The sequence below is a fragment of the Phycodurus eques genome, chromosome 10 (assembly GCF_024500275.1).
Source record: "Phycodurus eques isolate BA_2022a chromosome 10, UOR_Pequ_1.1, whole genome shotgun sequence".
Taxonomy (NCBI): Eukaryota; Metazoa; Chordata; class Actinopteri; order Syngnathiformes; family Syngnathidae; genus Phycodurus; species Phycodurus eques.
In genome coordinates, this window is record NC_084534.1 from 17,416,288 (window position 1) to 17,439,071 (window position 22,784).

General features: G+C 40.9%; 2 protein-coding genes across 4 annotated transcripts; one reads left to right on the top strand and one right to left on the bottom strand.

The window, feature by feature from the left end:
- The first annotated feature begins 929 nt into the window (after positions 1 to 929).
- LOC133408604 (methylosome protein WDR77-like) lies at positions 930 to 5,597 on the top strand. The gene is made up of 10 exons (XM_061687676.1): positions 930 to 1,278; positions 1,841 to 2,026; positions 2,104 to 2,245; positions 2,331 to 2,380; positions 3,806 to 3,876; positions 4,019 to 4,076; positions 4,632 to 4,703; positions 4,787 to 4,895; positions 4,977 to 5,045; positions 5,143 to 5,597. Exons 1-10 carry the CDS (start codon positions 1,167 to 1,169, stop codon positions 5,285 to 5,287), a joined length of 1,014 nt encoding a protein of 337 aa, XP_061543660.1. The 5' UTR covers positions 930 to 1,166; the 3' UTR covers positions 5,288 to 5,597.
- LOC133408602 (uncharacterized protein C6orf132 homolog) lies at positions 4,756 to 18,909 on the bottom strand. 3 transcript variants are annotated; one of them, XM_061687673.1, is made up of 5 exons: positions 18,652 to 18,909; positions 16,014 to 16,102; positions 10,577 to 10,664; positions 8,043 to 9,948; positions 4,756 to 7,963 (listed from the first exon to the last, which is right to left on the bottom strand). In XM_061687673.1, the coding sequence occupies exons 1-5, from the start codon at positions 18,728 to 18,730 to the stop codon at positions 7,861 to 7,863; spliced, it is 2,265 nt and encodes a 754-aa protein (XP_061543657.1). In that variant the 5' UTR covers positions 18,731 to 18,909; the 3' UTR covers positions 4,756 to 7,860. The 3 variants fall into 3 exon arrangements, with proteins under 3 accessions (XP_061543657.1, XP_061543658.1, XP_061543656.1); XM_061687674.1 differs by lacking the exon at positions 18,652 to 18,909 and adding an exon at positions 11,287 to 11,648 and having other exon boundaries at positions 16,014 to 16,080; XM_061687672.1 differs by lacking the exons at positions 16,014 to 16,102; positions 18,652 to 18,909 and adding an exon at positions 11,287 to 13,862.
- Positions 18,910 to 22,784: the final 3,875 nt, after the last annotated feature.

Below are 22,784 nucleotides of genomic sequence, written 5' to 3' on the forward strand. Positions count from 1 at the left end.
CAAAGTCATTTTCCCATTGTTGCCACTTATTCAGTCCACAATAGTATCCAGCTGCAGTTTGCACCCCGCAATCTAAAAAACGTGTTGCTTGGTCTTTTTTAAAAAGAGGAATTTAAACAATAACAAAACTTTTGTCCTTAATGTTCAAACAGAAACATGCAACACAGTATGACAGGAACGATGGTGAAAGGACATTGATAACCTTGCATTCCACACAGCTCTCGCTGACTATATTAACAAAATATTTGATCTATTCTTGCATTACAGAACAGAACAAATACCATATCACGACAGTGTGATCGTACATAGTTTTAACTAAAACATACTGATATTAATAATTTTCCTAGTAAACAATTTTTACAATTATGTACTGCATTACAAAAGAACCACCGAAGAAGGTATTGCCTCCCATTTACGCAGTGTCCCTGAACGCACCTCACGTTATCCTGCAACTTCATTATCGCCTCTTCTCGTGCACTGAACGAATCTTTTTGTAGACGTGCTGTTTGATCGTTTGGCTCACATTGAAGGGGAAATCTTGTAGTTTGTAGTTTGAAATAATTAGACTTGTGACACCAGTCCTGTAACTTTTCTGACACGTCTCCGATAGTAAGAGAACTACCACGCCACTCATTTCCTGTAAAATCAAGTGAACTTTACAGGAAACCCATCGTATACAGGTTTTTTTTTTTTTAGAGTGTCAAATTAGACTGTTTCCTCCCTTTTCATACACAAAATAAAGCCGTATAGCAAACAGGAATATTCTGTTGATTCATAGATCATTTGAGAAATATACATGTGCGCACAACAGAGGGCTTTTGGTGTCGGTTAACGTCGTTGACGTTTGACATTAGCTGACTGACATACAGTATTTGTCCTGAAGATGGCACTCTTGCAGCAACTCCCTCTCAAGAAAAGGAGGAAGTAAAACCACCGAAGAAGAACACGTTCTTCCATTGACCGCGTGTTGGTTCTACTTTCACCAGTTCTGGAAAAAAACTGTTTTTTTTTGCATAATATTTATGGATAAACCTACGTCGTTTTAACATTCTGTTCATTGTAAAAACTGCTAGTCGCGACTAAATTGTAACGTTTTAGCAATCGTCCACCCAAATTGGTTGAGGATAATCTCATCCCCCGTGCAAACTTCACGTGCGATTATTCGGATGAAAGGTGCAGTACTGGAAACAACAATGACAAAGGAGAATCCTTGGATTATACCTCCCAATGCTCCGGCATGCATGGAGAAGCATCTGTGCGCCGCGCAGTACCGAACAGGTAGGTTGTTAAGGGAACGAACTAACGTAAGTGTGTTTTGTGTGTGCAAATACTAATATAAGTTAACTACAAAATGCTGTCTTCGGGCTAAAATGCCAATACAGTACTGCAGAGAAATGGGCTGAGGTTCATAGTGCTGGTTAAAGTATCATGCTGTGTAGCATGTCACCACTTGAATAGCTACAATGCTTTTTACAGAGGATTCAAATGTGTATAATTTTTGTTGCAGATTAACGGAGTTAAGGTTTGACTCAGCACTCCACACAATAATTCATCATTCCCTTTTTTTCCCCCTTTTACTGTTGAATGCGTTTTACTGAAACACAAAATCCAGATTCCGACTCTTGCACAAATGGTGAGTGAAGGCTATGCCCCACTATGTGAGCCACTACACAACACAGATTGAACTCAAATTCAAATCTAATAAATGCAGGCTGAAAAGGTACTATAGTTAGCCATCATAGGTTCCAAAATGCAGCACGGTGGATGGATGCAAGCTCTAAAATGGGCTCAATGTTGTCATCTTGAACGTTTATTTTCCTTCCATCATCTACCCTCCCAGATGGCACCTTGTTGCTCGGTGCTTCCAGCCTCACTGGCAGGAGTTGGCAGGGCTCTGTGTGGATCTACAGCAACCCTGAGCAGGCCCCCAATGAGGGCTTCTGCAAAGCTGGCGTGCAGACGGAGACCGGCGTAACGGATGTCAAGTGGGTGTCAGAAAAGGGTGTTGTTGTGGCATCAGATTCAGGTAAGAGCGGGTCCAAATATATGTTATGCCTTTATTTAACAATTATGAGCTAAACTGCTGTGGTTTGCCTGAGACAGGCGCCTTGGAGCTGTGGGAGCTGACTGAGGAGGAGCGCCTCCTGGTCAATCGCTTCACCAAGCACGAGCATGATCATATCGTCACCACCGTGAGCCCCGTCGCCGCGGCGAACAGTGCCGTGACTGGCAGCATGGACTGCAGGTTAGACGGTCTTACATGGATACATACTGCAGGACAAAAGCTTTTTTTGTTTTCATTCTACAAGAGTGTTGTCATTTTGCTGCAGAATTAAAGTGTGGGATCTGAGCCAGGAGACAGTTGTCACTTCATACAGCGGTAAGGACAAGATTGCATGAACTGAATATAGTCCAGTTCATAATCACTTTCCAAGGGAATGGTCAGGGACTTTGTACAATGCATACACGTTCTGACGTTTCCAGCACTTTCGGGATGTGGAATTACATACACTACTCACAAAAATTTGCCGATATCCGGCTTTCGGGTGAAACCTCAGGATAAACCGAAAATAGATTATAACGTTGACAGGTGTATTTCAAGACCCTGTAAAGTGAATTCAGAGATTTGTTTCTAAATACTGTACATTATACATGTATACATATAATTGCTGAATACCTGTGCAAAAGACAGAACTATGTAGTACTCAATATTAGGGATTTATCTTTTTTTCCACCCTTGCAGTTTTTCCGAATTTGGAGTTCTGGGGGGAACTGAAACGGGGCCTAGTGAAGCACTTGGGATCTAACATGAACGCCCCTCCCCAACTATATAAAAACTTGAGCGCCTTTATTCGCATCAGCGGTTTTCCGGTGCAGTTGCAATGTGCAGTTAGGAGGCAAAAAAAAAAAAAAAGTCCAACTTGAGAGTTAGCGTGTGGACCAGTCCTCGCGCTTGTATTCCTGGTTGAGAGCACCTCGTTGTCGCCATTGTGTGCATGTGAGAAAGGCGGAAGTATAAAAAAAAAAAGTTCGGCTTGATAACCGATATATTCCAGCCATCAGAGACTTTAAAGAGATATATTTTAGAAGCTCAAAAATGTAGTTGTGTAGGTATAAGAAAGTTGTTAGACGAAGTAGCATAAATTTTTCCAGGTGGTATAAGTATTTGATTGACGGTTGAGCGGGGTGTGGTTTCAGCACATTCAGCGGACATGCCAGCAGAGTCTGAGAGTACAGAGTAAATGAAATGCTTGATTTTTCACGATTTTGAAGTTTCTTTTTATATATTTGGCGATTTATTTTTTGGGGATTATTCAAATTTGGCAGGGTTGTTAACAACAATCTTTTCTGTGGTGTATTAAATTTAGAAGACATTTACAGGAACTTTAATGAGACCTCTAAACAGACTAGCCCCATTTTGTATTATGTATACATATACTGTACATATTTAACATGCGATTGGCTGGCGACCGGTTCAGTGTGTACCCCGCCTCCCGCCTTATGATAGCTGGGATAGGCTCCAGCAGCCCGCGACCCTAGTGAGGATAAGTGGTAAAGAAAATGTATGGATAGTAAATGGAGCAGAAATTCAAGAACACTGGTTTTCTGCATGTACTTTTTTTTTTTTCTATACATTTAACAACCAAACTGTTTCCTGTAGCCGCATTAGATTCAATTTCAAGCACTTTTGGTTAAGAACTGCCCCAAAATAATCATTGTCATGAAAAAGTCCATTATTTAAATACTGTATTGTAGCCTAAGCCTACCTCTTATAAAATGAATGTTCCCCGTTTCCATCCTCCAGTGCACACAAAGCCGGTCACTTGTGTTGCCTGCAGTCCTACAGACGGTTCTCTTTTCATCTCCTGTGGTCAGGTAAGATGCTGTTCATCAGTTCAGAGTCTCTGTGGTCATCATTTTGTTCTAGTCTCTGCCTAACCAATAATTCCAATCGTGTTTAAAAATGTCCATCTGAAGCATAAAGAGAGCTATTCCCTCTGTCTGTCTTGTCTCTCAGGATGGCCGTGTGCTCATGTGGGACACAAGGAAACCAAATAAACCAGCCACAAGAATAGGTGAGCAACACTCACTTATTTGTAACAGTTGCACATTTGATGTCATTACAAATAGTGTTCCCCTGCTATACCGCGGAAATCTGTGACATTCTCTCGCATGTTGGATAGAGGAGCCACAGTCAGCGATGCACTTTTCTGACGTTTATTATTGAATGCCGGGAGAACAGTAGAACACAACAAGCACACATGCACGTGTGAGCTGCTGTCAGCCATAGCTCACGCCCAGACTCACCATAGCTTGAACCAATCGGCCAACCTCCCTCCAGCTCACTGACGTCACACGCCACCGCACCAGGTGGGGCGGCCCGCCTATTCAAGGCAGATATATAACACACAATCCGGTCTATACAGTATTTTTCAAGCATTATATGCAGTTTTTTAGTATAAATATAATGTATTTAAAAACTGCCTTTTAATAAGTTTAAATGTGTTTAACGCATGTTGGAGTAACACTATTTAAAATAAATAAATACATTTTCACCCTGCGGGTGGAACTTTATTGGTTGACAATGTTCTTGTATTTCTACTTCATTATAGCTGTATTTTTCCCACTAGATTTAGAGGCTTCGCCCTGCTTGCCCACCACTGTCTCCTGGCACCCTCACCACAGAAGCACCATTGCTTTTGGTATAAACTCCAGCTTTTGTTTATAGACGGACAAAATCTTGTGATCGGTTTTTCCATCTTAAATCGCATTCCTTGTACCTCAGGTGACGAGCTCGGGAGAGTGACCATTAAAGATTTCCTAGCGACCGAGCCGGCTCGCATGGCAAGCGTCCACAACCGCAGAGTTAACGGGCTGGCCTTTTCTCCACACAGGTACACATGAATGCTTACACAGCCGCCTAAGTTTGCCTTTTTTATATATATTATTTTTTAAATTTATTTTTTTGATCACAGTCCCTCTTTGCTGGCCTCCATTAGCAACGATTGCTCCCTTGCCGTTTTAAACTCTGAACTGCAGGAAGTGTGAGTTTTGGCACAACCTCCTTAAGACCTATTACCTGCTCTTCTGAGTTTATAATATACTGTGTTAACTATTTTTTCCTCTCATTTCCTTTTGTAGATTTAGAGATCGACGCCACCAGGACTTTGTTAAGGGTGTGTGCTGGGTTCAGGGAGGCACGAATAACCTCACCACTGTGGGCTGGGATCACTTTGTGCTTCACCACAAGGTTGAGCCAACAGGTGGTATCCTCAGCTCACCTTAGACCTAATCACCGTTTTAACACCTCATGGGTATACTGTCTATGTGTACAGTAGAACTTTAGATAGAATCGTTTCACGTCTGTTGTGTTTGCATATCATCTGTTACGTTTTGGAAAATAAAGGTTGTCAAATCAAAGCTTTACAGTGCCACTGACTACACTCAAGAGGGCGTCCATTGTGAACAAAGAAAAAACATTCCTGACTTCAAGGAGAGCCAGCAGGGCAAAGGCAAGGAATGCTAATGGGAAAACTGCTATTGTATTACAGTATATTTATAGAAGGAAAATGTCTGGTCAAGAGGACAGCCTACTAGTTGACATCATTGTTTAAACAAAAAAAAAAAAAGTATTTATTAAACGATGAATAATTTTCTGTATTCATGCTTTTTAGCTCATCACACACTAATTAGACAGAAATAGCATGTTCATCAAATCTGTACAAGGATTTTCAATGTTAAGGCATGTGTGGTTCACCTAGCCTGAAGTGCTGCAGGTGTTCAGAGATAACACTGCACTCTCGCCGCCACGACATTTTCTCTTACCTGAGCAGCCATGCAATTATTAGGTGGATTTGTAGCTCATCATCACAGCGATGCTTGTTCCTCAAGCAACTGTAGATTAGTGGAAACTGGGAGTAATCAAGCGGCACTACCATTTGGCGTACACACACAAAATTTAACGCTTCTGATCAATTTTATTTACCAGGTTGAGATCGTTGAATACATTTTGCTTTGGTGATGAGTATTTCAATCATAGAGCCTATCATATAAATATATATACACAAATATATTGCTGTATATCAACTAGCATATTTTTACAGCAAAATAATATATATATATCCATTAATTAAAATGACAAATAGTCAAAATCAAACTTCTGCAAATTGCAATCTTTGTAAAGACCCCACATTACATAGTTTACCAGTGAATGAAGATTACAGCTATATGGCATGTGCTTATATTTACTTTACACTTAAAATTTACATTCAAGATCTTAAACTGTGCCGTGAACAATGAGTTTTACAAGATTAAACGCTTTCGGTTCAAAACGGCCTTAGTGACAAATACACAAAGCAGTAGTATGAGTCTTTTTTTTTTTTTATTATAAAAAAAAATACATGATTTTACTGTGGACATGGGAGAATGAGCAATTCTTAAAGACCCTGTAAAGTCATTTCTATGATTTGTTTCTAATTACCTAATATAAGTGCCCATATCACGGCGCAGATCTGTGATTTTCTCACAAGCCAACTTCACATCATCTGCTCGTGGAGGTCTGCTTATAATTCTGTATAAATATATTTTGCACCCTTCGACCTCCTGGACTGGAGCAAATCAGTTTCTTCGTACGCCATGTCAAAGACTATCAGTGCGTAACTCGCAAACCATATTCAAATAGAAATGAGAGGATCCGCTTTGATTAGACAGGATTGAAGTCGGCTGTGATCACGGCCGAAGACGTCCGTCTTTTAATTGTACCAGGGTGTGCTGGTCCACAAATTTACGAATACATGGTCTACCACTTCTCCACACAGAGTTACACCACACACAGCAGAGCTGATCTCTATCTGGCAAGATACCCAGTCCATACATTCGAGCACTTTGTTGAAGGTAAGCTTTAACGCTTATCAAAGTTAGAAAACGCATGTTAAATACTGTATATAGAGTGCATAGGCCTATCTCCAATTTCATTATTTACAATTTAGCCCAGTACTGTTAGGAAGCACATACTTATAATATATCTTAGATTGGATATTGGTCGATCGTTGCTGTGGTATTATATGAAATATTTATACATGTCAGAAATATAGATTCTGCTGACTCCCACCATGCTAACTGCTATCTAGCCTTGAAACAGTCTCAGTTTTATTTCCGCTTCTCTATATCATTGTGAGGCTGTCTTTGCCACTGCATCCAAAGTTTCTCTGTACTTTATCAACTTTTTAAACCCCATTTTAGCACATCTAAGGAGATTGGAAAATTTATAACATAGCTAATATTAATTGATTAGGGTTACAGATACAGAAAAAAATGAACAAACAAACGACTGTGAGTCGGTCTACTAGTCTTTCCCTTTCAAGCCTAGCTTATCCTACTGATCTCGACCTCCAACATGGTAGACAAACAAATACTAATATAAAATCTATAACAGCTGTAAAATCCTGCTTATGGTAAACTGGCTAGTAAAAATGAGAATAGTGTGATCATTGTCATGGTGACCCTTGAACAGCTATACTATCCTGGAACAACATGTATGCTAATGTTACGATTTATTATTGTGCTCACTGCTACTAATTTAAAAGTGTGACTTCTGTTAGCGTTCAGCATTACACATTTGCAGTGTTTGTTTGTTTTGCTTCTCACCACATCTGGTAACAAATGCCCAGTTATTACAGCAGCATTGTGATTCCAACAGTGGCTTGAACCCAATTTCCCTTGCAGTTAGTGGGCAAACCCTGCAAAGACCTGTATCTCATTTGTTCTTTTCTCCACTGGTGCATACAGTATTCCTACTGTGCACTACGTATGATGTGAAATTGATTATATACATAATGGAGGAATACCAATCCTATTTACTCATGATGGTCCTTTTCTAATGAGAGTAATGGGTTGTTTGGTTCCAGGCCGAACTCGATACGTCATCCCATACTGATGGATATGGACTGACTGTGGTTCATTGCTGGAAAGGAGAACATATTGCTCATTAGGCTGGGATATCTATCTACACGTGATCACGTAAGAAGCACTGGAGGTCTTACCGGTTAATGTCTGGATATTTTTTCACCGCTTTGCCTCCCAACTCCTGCTTGTGGTGGTTTGGTGTTGGGTTGGTCCCAGTAGAAATACTGTTGGCCTGTGGCCTGGTCTTTGGGATGAGAGGTACTTTGATGTCCTCAGAAAGTGGGACACCCCAGTCTTCAGCGTCATAGTCTGCCTCCTGTGTGGTAATAATTTTGTGGTCCATCTCCAGCATCTTTTTTTGTAGGATGCTCACAAGTGTGGCCTGGCCTGGCGAAAGCGTTGTTGGCCGCTGTGTAGGGTCTATCCTAGAATTAGTCTGGAACTGTGGGTTAGTTTGGACACCAACATTAGGAGTGGGGTGTTTTGAGGGTTTAGGTTCAGGTGGAAGAGAGTTTATATTTGGTCGTGGTGCCATTTTTAATGGTGGGGCGGGAGGACGACTGGAGGGAGTCAACTCAATATCAAAATCATCGAATTCTGGAGGTGGAGGGACTAACGGCATACCTACGTATCCCTTGTCCCCTCCATATTTAACATTGGAATCTTTCCTCTCCACACTTCGGTTGCTCATATCTGTAGATGAAGCTGGAGCTGATGCCTCTTTATTCATCCGTGCGATAGTTGCTGGTTTTGATTCCGAATACTGCACAGGACTGACGGACGTTGGACTTACTTGGAGTTTATCCTGATGTGAGAGAGAAGCGCTTGAGAGGGATCTTGGCAAAGTAGATAAAGGTTTGGGAATGGAATTATTCTTCTGAATGCTTCCTCTGCGCTGATCATTCTTTATGGTCCCGTTTTCATGAGACTGGAAGCCCTTATACCTCTCTCTTTCCTGAGCCGCCATAAGAAGAGAAAGTGGGGAAGCTGAAGGAGCCTCTTGACCCGCACAGCTTTCACCATTCTTTAGGTTGTGTAATTTATTATCTAATAACAGACTGAATTTCCCAGCTGGTTTTGAACCAAGTTTGCCTTTTATATCCTCAGAAGTTAATAGCGTTCTGTTCCCTGTCTGAAGCTTTCTTGGTATTTGGTATGGCATCCTGAGTGGCTTGACAGTTTCATTCTGTGCTGACACTGTCTCTGTACTAGTCCTTGTGGTCACCTCAGGCGTGAGTGAGCGAGAGGGTAGAATACTTTGTATATTCTCTTTGTGATACAGAACATCTTTGGGTATGGCTTTGGCTGATTCATGTAGAGGTGTCTGAGGGAGATGTGTACTTTGTAAATGCTCTTTGTGATGCAGGGGATCTTTGCGAATTGGCTTGGTTGGTGTATCCCTGGGGACATTCCCATTTACTGCTACCAACATTGGCACTGGCTTAACAGACCCAGTATCTTCCAGGAGTAACATCTGCTTGGGTCTTTTGTCTTGTTCCTCATAGCCACTGAGCACTGAGGCGTTGGAAACATGGTTTAGCTTCGCCGTGTTTTGGGGATTGAAGGTTGACTGTGTGGGAGTCTGCACAGGAGGAGGCGGGGCAGGAATCTGTGGTGGGGAGTCGAGGTTGGCCATAGATGAGAGTCTAATGGGTTTCGGAGGAGGCGTTTTTAAGGTGTTCTGCTGCCTTTTGGTAGGAGGAAGCGGTGGGGGAAAAGTTGGATGTTTGGGAACTTTAGCTGGGGACGGTTTTGAAAGGGGAGTGGAAGACGCAGAGCTACTGGAACCTGTAGATGGAGGCTTTGGTGGGGCCATTGGTGGGGGTTTTATGATGCGACAATTTTTCTCTTCCTTGAGGGGAGGCTTTGGAGCAGGTGTAGGAGGGGACTGAAAGGCAGCCATCTCTAAACTGCTTAGGTAACCCAAGAAGTCAGGTGGAGGGAGAATAAACATCTCTGGAGGTGGGGGAGGGGCTGAGGAAGGAGGAGGAGGAACCAATATGTCTTCCTCCACTAATCCATAGGATAATTGATCTCCATAGACTATGAAAGGAAAGACGAATGATCGACATGTTCTCATTCAATACAGAGAATTAGTACTTTAAGAATTATTATTATTAAGGATCAGCCCAGTTAATGTATTTTTTGTAGCACTAAGGAGTATTTATTTACGTTTGGGATTCACTTGGCTTGTCTGAGTTCTGACAATGCTTTATACTACTCTGTTGCAAAGAAATGGACTAACAAGAATGAGCATAAAAACTAATAGTGTTTCCACTCCCTTCAGGTTAGTTGATTAGAAGACTGTGTCTTCTAAGACAGTGTCAGATAGTTCTACAACACTGCAAACCAATGTTTTTTGTAAATTATTAGAGATTTTTAGTTTTGAGAAGGCCAAAAAAGTGGACAGAAATTCACTTGTTTCCAAGAACACTCCCATTCTGTAAACACACTTGCCATCAGGTTGACGTAACATTCAGAGAGCCTATTAAGCAACAGACTAAAGAAACATACCTGCACTGCAGCCCTTTATAAACGTAATATGATTCTGTCTTTTATCAGTAAATCTAAGCAAAGTGGTAACAAACACTCACAGTAGGAAATATAAAATCCTGGGCTGTACTATGAAATCAGACCACATGTGTAAGGGGCTTATGCAAAAGGCACTCACCTGCACCATTGACCTTTGGACCACTGATAGTGGGGAGGACTGGGACCCTGGGTGTTGGAACAGCAAACCCTTGAAAACTCTCAGATGTCTATTTTGGGGGGGAAGCAAATATCATTGCACAATCTGTGACATAAAGCATATGCACCTGTGAGCAACTACCTGTATAAGACATATATATATATATATATATATATATAAAAAAGACAGAACATGCAAACTCCAAACAGGAAGACGGGAGCCTGGAAACCAACCCACGACCTCTGAACTGTGTGCTAAACAGTCTTTTGAATTCTTAAAATTAATAGTCACTTAATTGTACCCGTTTATAGATGCCTCACTCCTTCATGCAGATATTGTCATTTAGATTCACTAAAAGGGAAATGACCTGCTTTGTCAATTGTCAAGAAATCCTGAGTAAACACCAAAATTAGGTCCTGACCTCTGCAAAGTTCAGCAGATGTCAGTTTAGTAGGGCTGAGTTTATTTGCCAAGATTTTTTTTTAATCATTTTTATTGGTGCGTCCTTACTGACATGCACTACTTACACTAGTTAACATGGCTGTGAACAGAGAGAAGCTAGTTTAAAAATGCACAGTCAGTGGTTGTTCGATTTAGTGACTTTTCTTATTTCTCAAAAAAGCAACTAGCGACTTTAACATCTCCAAAGAAACAGACAACATGAGGGGAATCATTGTCACATTTGTCTTTACGTTTGACACAAAAGAGAAGGCTGAAATGAGTTTCCTCCCCAGGGTGTCCGGGCTCTCCCTTAGAGATAGGGAGCGAGGCTCGGTCATCCGGGAGGATCTCAGAGTAGACCCGCTGCTCTTCCACATCGAGAGGAGCCAGATGAGGTGGCTGGGGCATCTGATTCGGACGCCTCCCCGGTGAGGTGTTCCGGGCACGTCCGACCGGGAGGAGACCCTGGGGACGACCCAGGACACGCTGGAGAGACTACGTCCTTCGGCTGGCCTGGGAACGCCTCGTGATCCCCCCGGAAGAGCTGGATGAGGTGGCTGGGGAGAGGGAAGTCTGGGCGTCCCTGCTAAACTTACTGCCCCCGCGACCCGACCTCGGATAAGCGGTAGAAAATGGATGGATGGATGGACAAAAGAGAAGGCAATCATGGAGTCAGTCACTTTGAACATTTCCAAAGGCACGGTGCCCATTTATACATTGTATAAGCAGTGACTTATCAACACTGGAAACATTTGACAAGATATGTGCTTCCAAGCCACAAATATTTTGCAGAGGTTCACCTGGCCTCATCTGTACAACTCTACATGAGAAAAGACTTTAAACTAAACTTGAGTGCAAATGGTTGTTTAATCTTTGTTTGTCTATATGTGCCCTGCAATGGTTTGGCGAGCAGTCAAGGGTGTGCCCCGCCTCTCACCCTAAGTCAGCTGGCACAAGTTCCAGCACACCTGTGACCTTAATGAAGATAAGCGCTACAGAAAATGGATGGTTGGTTTAAGGATCCGGTTTATGTTTTGAAAAAAGGGACATTTTTCCAAGAGAGAGAACTTATTTTCATATGATCTGTAAAATAGAATTTCTTTGGATGCTGGGGGGAAAAACGTGTTTGTTGTCAGGAGAAATCCTGAGAGAAAATTAAAGTATGATGAGTTGTTCCGGTCTTCCATCTCTGTTTAGCCTTCCTTCAATTTACATTTCTGTTTCTATGGAACATTGTGTTACAGTGAAAACTTGTAGACACCACGCATGCTTCACTCGCATGCTACGCACAGTGAATCAGAGGGGAAAGAAGCTCCACCTTCTATTGCTCACCACATTTTCTTGTGATCACTGGAAAATAACAATAGGCACGCTGTCACTTAGAAACCTGATTGTTGGTGTCTTAAGTGGCAAAGATTTACTGCTGTGATTACAGCTTAGACGCCACTAATCATAAACAAAGATTCCGTTGCTAAAATACAAACTCCAGGGTGGTTTAACATGTTTTCACTTTCCCAATGGGGGCAAAAAAAAAAAAAAAAAAAAAAAGGACAAGGGGTGTGGGGACCAGTACACAGAAGGGTATCAGTGATGGCAAAAAGATAATTTAGAAAATGTAACTTATTGCAACATAGGAGTAGCGAGCGACAAAAGTGCACAAAAGTGTCATGGCATGACAGTTAGGAATATTAGAATGTTACATAAAACTCTGCCTGTATAATTGAATATGGAATATATTATTTCATTGTTTTTGTTGGGGAAATGTGTTCCAAAATATGAACAAAATAGAGAATGACCAGGAACCAATCAAGGAATCGCAGGTACCAGGGAGTGTTGTTAAGCACGGCAAGGCTTACAGTTCATATTCACTTATTTGTTCTCGCCGCTGTGCTATGACTTGCTTCTTATCCACATGCTGCTGGGTGCGTCACTTCCAACACGCCACAGACACAAACACACAACACTCCCACGCACCGGGGTGTGTAAACCAGAGTGTTTAGAACGTTTTTATGAAGCAAGTATTTTGAACAGCCATATAGACTGCTCATGCCCTGATGCAAATTAACAGGTCTCTTTAAAACAATTAGACATGATTGTGATGAGGAAGTGGGTATATTATAGATACTTTATCCTTTTTTGTGTGTGCTTTAAAAAAATACATTAAAAAAGTTAGTTAGTAGTGGCGCAAGGGATACATTTTTGGTAATTCAATTGCCAAAAGATTTTCGTAAATTCAAGTACAGTACACGATAACAATGCTTTTTATGTGAGCTTCATCTGAGGGAATCCTATGAAACCAGAAGTACAATCCAGTGATTTGATTTAATAACACAGTGATATATTTTAAACTTTGTGCCTTGCAGGTTTACCCCTCAGCCTGTTCCAGATTGTGGATATGCTATATAATGATCATTAGTTTTTTTCAGTGACCGCGTAATTAGCAGCTGCTGCTCGACCTTTAGTACCAAGACAACAGATTGAATTCAGGCTTTAGGAATTTGTAAAGTTAGGTAATATCTAACCCTAAGAAACGGTTCTGAGTGTAGACTGTCTGTGTGTGACTGTACTGATATATTGATACCGCTGATACCAAATCTTTATGCTCTACAATCGGTTAAAATCAAAATATTTATACTTTTATACCCGGGTAAACCACAACATGGAATACATTTGCACAGAGGCATTTACTATGACGCGGACATAAGAGGAGAGTACAGTGTCAGGTGGCAGCTGCTTGGGTAAGACACACGGCTGTGGCACTATCCAGGTACAGAGGAAGAAAATGTGGCGCTATAAGCAGAACTAAGAACTGTTGCTGTTAGAGTTATTTCAAACTATTAGAATAGTTATGAAATAAGTAATGAGATAAATACATGCTTAAAAAATAGCTGCATGAGTTCACCTTGGAGTAATAATATGTACAGTATATCACTGACATAATCTTACAGAGGCAAGAAAGCCTAGATTTATTGAGGAAAGGTATCCTAAAGAAGTAATCATAAACAGGATTACGCAGAGTTGGTGTCATTACATTATACAGAGCAATTGTGATAAAACAGCCATGGTGAACTTAAAAAAATACATCCTAGAAAAAGCTGTATAAAATCTTTTTTTTACATATACAGTGTTCCCTCATTTTCGCGATTAATGGGGACCAGAACCCCCCGCGAAAGGTGAAAAACCCCGAAGTAGGATTCCCACAACTCCCCCCCCCCGCCCCCCTAGGAATTTTGGTGGATGTGTATGTGGGTACCAGAATGATTAAAATATGTAAACAGTATTTATACTTTACATATTTGAGACAAAGATTACAACAGTACACGTATTTACTTAAATCTTTAATTATAAAACCTTATACAGTAATTAACATTTACTTTGTCCTGATAATATTAGTGTCCAAACTCACTGTCTTTTCCCTGCAATCAGCAATCCACAATGCCAATGCAGCTTCCATTTTCACAATTATCTTATTACGCGGAGTTACCACACGTTTCGCTTCCTTATTGAAGGTTATTGAAGCAGTTTGTCGGATGTTTGCTTCCTCTTTCTTTATGTACCGCACTGTTGATTCATTCACGCGATAATGGCGTGCCACAAATGCATAACTTCTGCCCTCTTTGATCAAATCTAAAAGTTTCACTTTTTCGCTGATGGTCATCATCTTCTTCTTCCTCTTGGGCGCCCCGGAGGAAGCATTTGCAGGGGCATAGCACTTCGGCGGCATTTTAAGGGCTTGCTTAACTAATAAAAACAATTATTGCTTAAACAAAAAACGTTATTGCGAACACAACAGCGTGGACGGTCTGGCGAGACACAACAAGGGAAGATGCTGGGTGAGGCTGCGATGATGTGCAGCCAATCAGCTCACGGGATAAACCCACTCGTGCTCTCATTGGTCGATGTCGCGCCGGGAACCAATCACGCGGCGTACAGTACAGGCATGTGCAAAGTCTCTGAGTCAACTCATCTTTGTGTTTGGCATGCAGGGAAACCTTCTCTCGCATGCATCAACGCGTCTTTCCGCAATATGGCTGCCGATATGGTTCAATGTTTTAAATTTTATTTTATTTTTTTTATGAATATTTTGGAAAAACCCGGGAAGCACTGAAGCTGCAAAACGTGAAGCGCAAAGTGGCGAGGGAACACTGTATATCACCATTTACAACTAGTCTAATTTGCATTTACCATTAGATGAATATTTTAAAATGTAGGTATTGACAAACTTGTTCAATTATTGTGGCAATTATTTATTTAATGAAATTTTACTGGTCGGTATTATAAAACAGCGAGTGTCTGACTGCTACCTCACAATACTTCTGAGTTTACAATAAATACGATCATTTTTACTGTAGGCGGCACGGTGGACGACTGGTTAGAGCGTCGGCCTCACAGTTCTGAGGACCCGGGTTCAATCCCCGCCCCCGCCTGTGTGGAGTTTGCATGTTTCTCCCCGTGCCTGCGTGGGTTTTCTCCGGGCGCTCCGGTTTCCTCCCACATCCCAAAAACATGCATTAATTGGAGACTCTAAATTGCCCGTAGGCATGACTGTGAGTGCAAATGGTTGTTTGTTTCTATGTGCCCTGTGATTGGCTGGCAACCAGTTCAGGGTGTACCCCGCCTCCTGCCCGATGACAGCTGGGATAGGCTCCAGCACGCCCGCGACCCGAGTGAGGAGAAGCGGCTCAGAAAATGGATGGATGGATGGATTTTTACTGTATATGGCTTGAATTTTTTATGAAGCTATGATTTGAAACACATACACATTTTTTTGTTTTGTTTTACCAGACATATTAGGTGTATTTATTTGCACAAAGTATCAGATTGGATTGAACATCACTACTGTAAGTAAAGGCATCTGTGCAACTCATTATCTAACTTGCACCTGACTTATGCATTCCAGAACCCAGAAAACCAAGTAATATATGTTAAGAAAACAATCCGCATAGTATGCACAAGGCAGATTGAGTGACATACTCACAGTGTAATGCTTGACAGTAGGTCTGGCGCGCACACTGGCAATACCAGACTCTGGAGAGGTTGGCGAGTTCAGCGCCAGCTCTACATTATCTGGACAAGAAGAGCAAAGCTTCGTTAAGACTGGCACTATTTGACATGTTCAGGTGGCAAGATTAATTTTAAAAAGTTAATTATTGTGGTTGCAGTTTGCAGTTCAGGTCTGCACTGCACATCAATTCCTTCAAGATGTGATTAATCAGAAATCAATTCAACACAATCCATGGCATTTTTTTAAAATATCAACACTGCCAGCCATCCCAGTTAACATTGATATGACTATTTGACTCAATGACAGTGAAAGGTTTATTTAACTATTATGTTTATGTCTACTTAAAATGCCTGCACAGTTAATGAAGATATATCAATGGTATCATTTTGACCCTACAATGGATTATACTTGTATTTCTATCTATATCTGTCTTGGGAAATCCTAAATGAGATGTCACCTTGCATCCGAGAACAGATTGTGTTTTATGTATATTTTTTAGGGTGTAAAACATTCATCTGTTCAAAAAATGCTATTAGAATGTGTTGTTGGCGATCACAGTACCTGCAGAGATAATGTCACGAAAAAGAATCACGTTAAACTAGGGTGGAGATCGGCATGCAAAGAAAATCCTGTTGCTGAACCGGGAAGGAGTAATAAAATAGTTGTGACGGGGGAAGATAAGTCACCTCGGAGTTCTGACGTTCTTCGGTTGTTTTTTTAGTTGCACTTGTTAGAACATGAAAGTGACAAGAAGTGAAGAGATGCGATGTCGCACAAAAGCACTTAGCAAAAATGTTTGTCAAACCTTTAACTTAACACTTTTCTCATGAGGCCTGGGGAAAGACGAGACACAGCAGCCAAAGACAATGCTGTTTTAAGACATACACAAATACCAGACAGACAATCTCCTTCATGTCTGTAGGTGAGAAATATCATCATGCAACACCTTGAATTAACATGACAATCACCACGATGTTACAAACAGTCCAGCTAATTGTTACTACCATCCAGATTTCAAAAGACAAATGTTCTTTTTATTCATCTGTTGGCGTTACATGATGATAACTGAGGATCATCACAGAAGCTAAAAGCAACAACACAACTGACCATTCAACTCATATGAAGATGTGAGAACAGCTTCATCTATGATTATCTCTTTTCCAATAATATCAAGATGGAATAACTGATTTATTTCCTGTTTGGAAAGCTGCAACAATACAGTAAATGATTAACAGACAATGGTTTTGTCACCAGAGTCACATTAGTGTTCTGGACAAGTGGGCGTATGGCACATTTTTTATCTAAATAGGACAAACAAGTTTTCACTCACTCAAAGTTCAGCTTTAGGATCTCTCTCTATATCCATCTAAGGTGTTTTTTTATTCCATACCAAGTCATATAATTATTCAAATTGTTTTTTTTTTTAACGCATTCAGCTGCATTAGGTACACGTGTCACCAAATGAGATCCAGTTAGAGCCAATTATTCTGCCATTACAAAGATAAGATTACTAATATTTTCTAAAGGACTAAATATTAGAAACACTCCTTGGTATAATGCTAAGTAGTTCTACACCCTAACAACTACAACCACATGTAATCCATCCATCCATTTGCTGTACCGCTTATGCTCACTAGGGTCGCGGGCGTGCTGGAGCCTATCCCAGCTATCTTCGGGCGAGAGGTGGGGTACACCCTGAACTGGTCGCCAGCCAATCTCAGGGCACATATAAACAAACAACCATTCGCGCACACATTCACACTTACGGGCAATTTAGAGTCTTCAATCAACCTACCACGCATGTGGGATGTGGGAGGAAACCGGAGTACCCGGAGAACATGCAAACTCCACACAAGCCCCAGCCTGTGGATTTGAACCCCGGTCCTCAGAACTGTGAGGCAGATGTGCCTCACAAAAAAGACACAAATAGAGAAAGGTAAAGTCAACCAAGGACATGAAGTAACATAAATCAAGGGGCATTAATGATGACGGTACACAATTTGGAGAAGTAAAATATTCGCTAGCCATTGCCTTATTTGAGAATTGTTTGAACATCCATTCAGTTCATTGGCTAGACTATATAAATCATGGTAGTCACGAAGAGACATACAAGGTGTATTTTTTTTCAGTTTTTATCATTAGTGAGTTTAGTATTTTTTGTTGCTGTTTCTTTGTTAGCAAAATTATGTGGACAAGTAGTTTTGATAGCATAAAAGTCAAGCCAACGTCAAGCCAAATCCTTGGCTTGGGTATTCATCCATGATTTGTGTATTCTATATAACTGACACACATATATATACATACATATATATATATATATATATATCGTTGTTTTTTTTAAAATCACTTTACTTTGTTCATAAGACCATACACACGCGCGCGCACACACATAAACACAGCTATCTGTACAGTGAATGATTGCTCCCTTTTAAATACTGTATTGTTTAGAAGGTTAAATAGGCATATTTCTTATGGAGACAAAATGTTAACGTGCATGAATGTCTTCATTGCCGAGGTGGGTCGTACACCAAGTACAAAGGTCCCACATCGTTCCGAGTAAAGACATACTTTTTTCCCTCCGATACACCTGCTGTGCTCGCAGTGTACTCACCCATTTCCCTCATTTTGATGCCGGTGTCGAAGAGGGACTGATCCTTCCGACCCAAAAAGGCCAAGGTTCCCCTCTTCATCTTTAGTAGTAGTGTCAATGTGTGTGTGTGCGTGCGTAGGGATCACAAGTTACACATTTTGATAAAAGATGCTACGTAATTCCGTCGTGGGACAACGACCGTACACTCAAGCGAATTGACAGGAAAAGTCGTGGAAAGGAATGGCATTAACTCCGCCTCCCCTGCTAAAGTTACACTCCCAGCAGGTGAGGCCCCAACCTGCTCTGCTCTGCTCTCTCCGCCGACATTCCAGCATTAATCTGTCTTTAATTACACGCTTCTCGGTTTTTAATTGCGCCGAACTAAGTCAGCTCCGCTGCTTAGTTGTAGGACTCAATGCTAGCAAGCGAGCCTACCATTTTTAGCTTGGCAGAGCCAGACGGCGCCACTTGTTTTAAAGTACCTTTTTTTTTTTTTTTTTTTTTTTAAAAAGGTCGACCACCGTGTGGAAACGATGTAGATTATGCCTCTTTGTGGCACTGCTTTGTCTTAAATTGAGGCCAAACTCCCAACCTTTCTCGACGGTAACAGGGGGACTGCGACAGCTACGAATGCTAATTCCAAATGAGCACAGTAAAAACAGCAGCAGTACACTGAGCAATGAAATTTCTACTTTGTAATGTCAAAATACAGAGCGAGAAATAGCTCCTTATTAAAAAGAACAAAAACTAAAATAACTGTGGGATTTACCTACCACTACAGTTAGAGCATTATAATATAAGCTATTGCAAGGCTTGAGTACCGTTTTAGAGCATTATAATATTAGATATTCCAAGGCTTGGGTACCGTTTTGTAGCAAGTTGTTATTTTATTTTAAGTGCCATGTGGTCAAATGGAGAGAGTTCTCTGCTTACCTTAAGGAACTTTGATGATGTCATAATCTCACGTCTCTGTCATCAACGTGTCACTGTCCATGTCATCTTTGCAATAGAGCTTGTCAATGTGAAATGACTTCATCTCTCTTATCACAAGCCAATAATATCATTTTGATGTAATAATTTTAACCCCATCTTAAACTACCGGTTGTATCCCGTCAACAGTCACCTTCATTTAATGTCATAAAGCTGAAAGTCACTATTCTGCACACACTTTTATTTATTTTTCTTATCTTGACAAATCAACAGAAAATGGTACTGAAAAAGTCAAAAGAAAGTTGTATTTTGAGTAAGTTAAGCGAACACGTTGAATTATGGCATTTTGACAACCTGAAAAGGATCCAGCCATCCATTTTCCATACCGCTTACCCTCAGTTGGGATGTTTTCCATTTTGCCTGCAAAGACACCACTTAGGAGCCACCCAAAGCATGAGAGGATAATTCAAAATCTTCAATTTTTAAATAAGGATTGAATGATGTCCTGGATAAACAGGCAACTGTTAAGCAACGACCATTTCAGGGATCTGGAAAATAAAGAGGCCATGTTGTTTGAGCAAAAAAGGCGCGTCAAGGAGGAGCTGGCTCATCTGGAGTCTGATATGAAGGAACCAGAGAAAAATGACCTAAGGGCCCAAACATTGGGTTGTCTTCAATATTCGAGTTTCATGAGGCAGGCAGCAAATGAAGACTTGGGGTTGCTTGATCTTCGACAAAAAGAAGATATTCTCAGTGAGCAGAATAAGATCTTCAATTTTAACATGGTACAGTATGACTCTCACACTGAGAAGATGGAACCAGAGAAAGCTAAGTTTGAGATGTCTATGCTTGAATGTCGTTGTATGGAGATGGAAACACAGCATGAAAACACAAGGACACAGATGGATCATATTAAAACTCAACTTGCAAAGGTAGAAGAAGAAAATAAATACTTACGATTGCAAGTTGAAGAGAAGGTGGCACTTAGTTGGCTGAATAGTCTTGCCACTCAGGAGTGGGGTTATCTTGGATCTCAAAATGTAGATTTGGACACAAACAAGCAAGACTTGACGACACAAGTCAGAGCTCCTCCCGATAACAATTTGGATGAACAAAATAAGCCCCTCAAAGATCAGATTGCAGACCTAAAAACACAAGTTAAAAATCATAAGGATGTTGAGGACACACTGATTAGACAGAATGCTTTCCTTAAAAATGAGGTGGCTGAGCTTCAATCACAGAGTTTGAAGATGCAAACTGACAATGGAGACATGAGGAAACAAATTCTTGTCCTCCCAGACAAGCAGAACCAACTTGAAGATCAAATTAAGTCCCTTAGTGTTGAGCTATCTCAGCTTCAATCACATACCACAATGATGGAGAGAGAGAATGGTGACTTGAGGGCACAACTTAAATTTCATCAAGAAAATGAGAAAACTCAGAGTCAGTCAACAAGTTTGGAGATGAAAAGCCCAGAAGATGATGAAATGAACAATGAAATGAGGGAAGGCGAGAAAGAAGACTTGAGCGCTCAAGTTAAAGCACTTCAAGAAAACGAGAACCAACTATATGATGAAATTAAGTCCCTCACGGACAAATTAGCTCTGCTTCAGCCTCAGAGTGTGGAAACACAGAATTATGAATTAAGGGCCAAAGTTAAAGCTCTTCAAGAAAACAAGAACTGTCTCGATGATGACATTAAATCCTTGAATGATGGGTTAGCTCGAGCTCGATCTCTGAGTGCAAAGATGGAAACACAGAATTGTGAATTGAGGGGACAAGTTAAATCCCTTCAAGAAAACAAGAACCAACTACAGGATGAAGTTAAGTCCCTCAATGATCAGATGGCTTTGCTTCAGTCTCAGAGAGCAAAGATGGAGATACAGAACAGTGACTTAAAGACACAAGTTAAAGCGCTTCAAGAAAACGAGGATGTTTTGGTTAGGCAGAATGAGTCACTCAATGATGAGGTGTCTCGACTTGATAGCTGGAATGTTAGGACAGATAAACAAAATGAAAACTTGCGGACACGAGTAAAGACTCTGAAAGAAAATGAGAATACCTTAAGTGAGAAGACAGAGAAACTCATGGCTGAATTGTCCAGCTTTGAATATAAAAGGGAAAATGATCAAACTGAAATTTATCGTCTGAGAACAGAACGGCAGACACTTAGATGTCAATTACAAGATCAAGATGAACTATTCAGAAGGATAGATGATGCTGAATCTCTCATGGAGACGGAGAGGGCAGAGAAGCAAAGGTTGAGCCACAAACTGGGTGATCTTGAGGAAGAGGGTAACTTTGTAAAAAAGCAAAATGATGTTGTTAGAGTTGAGTTAGAGAAGTATAAATCTGTCCAAGAGGAACAGAGTGAGCAGATTGCTCAGCTGAAGGCAGCATTAAAAGAGCATAAACTCCAACTTGAGGAGGCTCAATTTTTACTCTACAGTAAAGATGACGAGTTAGCAAAGCAAAACAGGAAAATTTGTTATCAAAATGAAGTCACAGAGGAGCTTAACTCTCTTGTGAGCAGTTTTAAACAACGAATACATGATCTTCAAGGCCAGGTGGAACACAGGCAGATGGATGAAATATTAACTGCAAATAACATTTGTGGAAGCCTCGCGGAGACAGCGCCTGAGGATGAGACAATTGGTGAAATCCAATTGGGATATAAGACAGAGATGAAAGATGTGAGCTTGCAAATGAAAGAGCTTCATGAAAAAAATCGCTTGATTGAGCCAAAAAGGCTCTTAAAGCATACCTTGGCTTTGTGTGACTCTCCAAGTCTGAAGATGGAAACAGAAAATGAAGAATTGAGGACACAAGTTAAAGATCTTCAAGAAAATGAAATCAGACTGACAAAGCTGAACAGACACCTTAATGAACAGCTGGCTCATCTTGATTCTTGGGGTGCAAAGAATGGAGATTTGGGGGTACAAATTGAAGAGCTTCGAGAAAAAGATGACACGGTAACCAACGAGAAACACCTCAGTGAAAAGCGGGCTCTTCTTGAAATACAGCGTTTGAAGATGGAAACAGAAAATGAAGAACTGAGGACACATGTTACAGCTCTTCAAGAAAATGAAGTCAAACTGGCTGAGCTTGAAACTTGGAGTTTGAAGATGGAGACAGAGAATGGAGATTTAAGAGTGCAAGTTGAAGATCTTAAAGAAAATGAGAAACTTATAAAGCAAAGGACAGAGGCCCTCGTGGCTGATTTG

Coding starts and splice junctions, on each gene's coding strand:
- LOC133408602 (XM_061687672.1), bottom strand. CDS start 11,745: ATGGGCACCGTGCCTTTGGAAATGTTCAAAGTGACTGACTCCATGATT. Junction 10,665..11,286: donor CCTTCTCTTTTGTGTCAAAC/GTAAAGACAAAT, acceptor CCCCCAAAATAG/ACATCTGAGAGTTTTCAAGG. Junction 9,949..10,576: donor TCCAAAGGTCAATGGTGCAG/GTGAGTGCCTTT, acceptor TTCCTTTCATAG/TCTATGGAGATCAATTATCC.
- LOC133408604 (XM_061687676.1), top strand. CDS start 1,167: ATGAAAGGTGCAGTACTGGAAACAACAATGACAAAGGAGAATCCTTGG. Junction 4,896..4,976: donor CTGGCCTTTTCTCCACACAG/GTACACATGAAT, acceptor TTTTGATCACAG/TCCCTCTTTGCTGGCCTCCA. Junction 5,046..5,142: donor AACTCTGAACTGCAGGAAGT/GTGAGTTTTGGC, acceptor TTCCTTTTGTAG/ATTTAGAGATCGACGCCACC.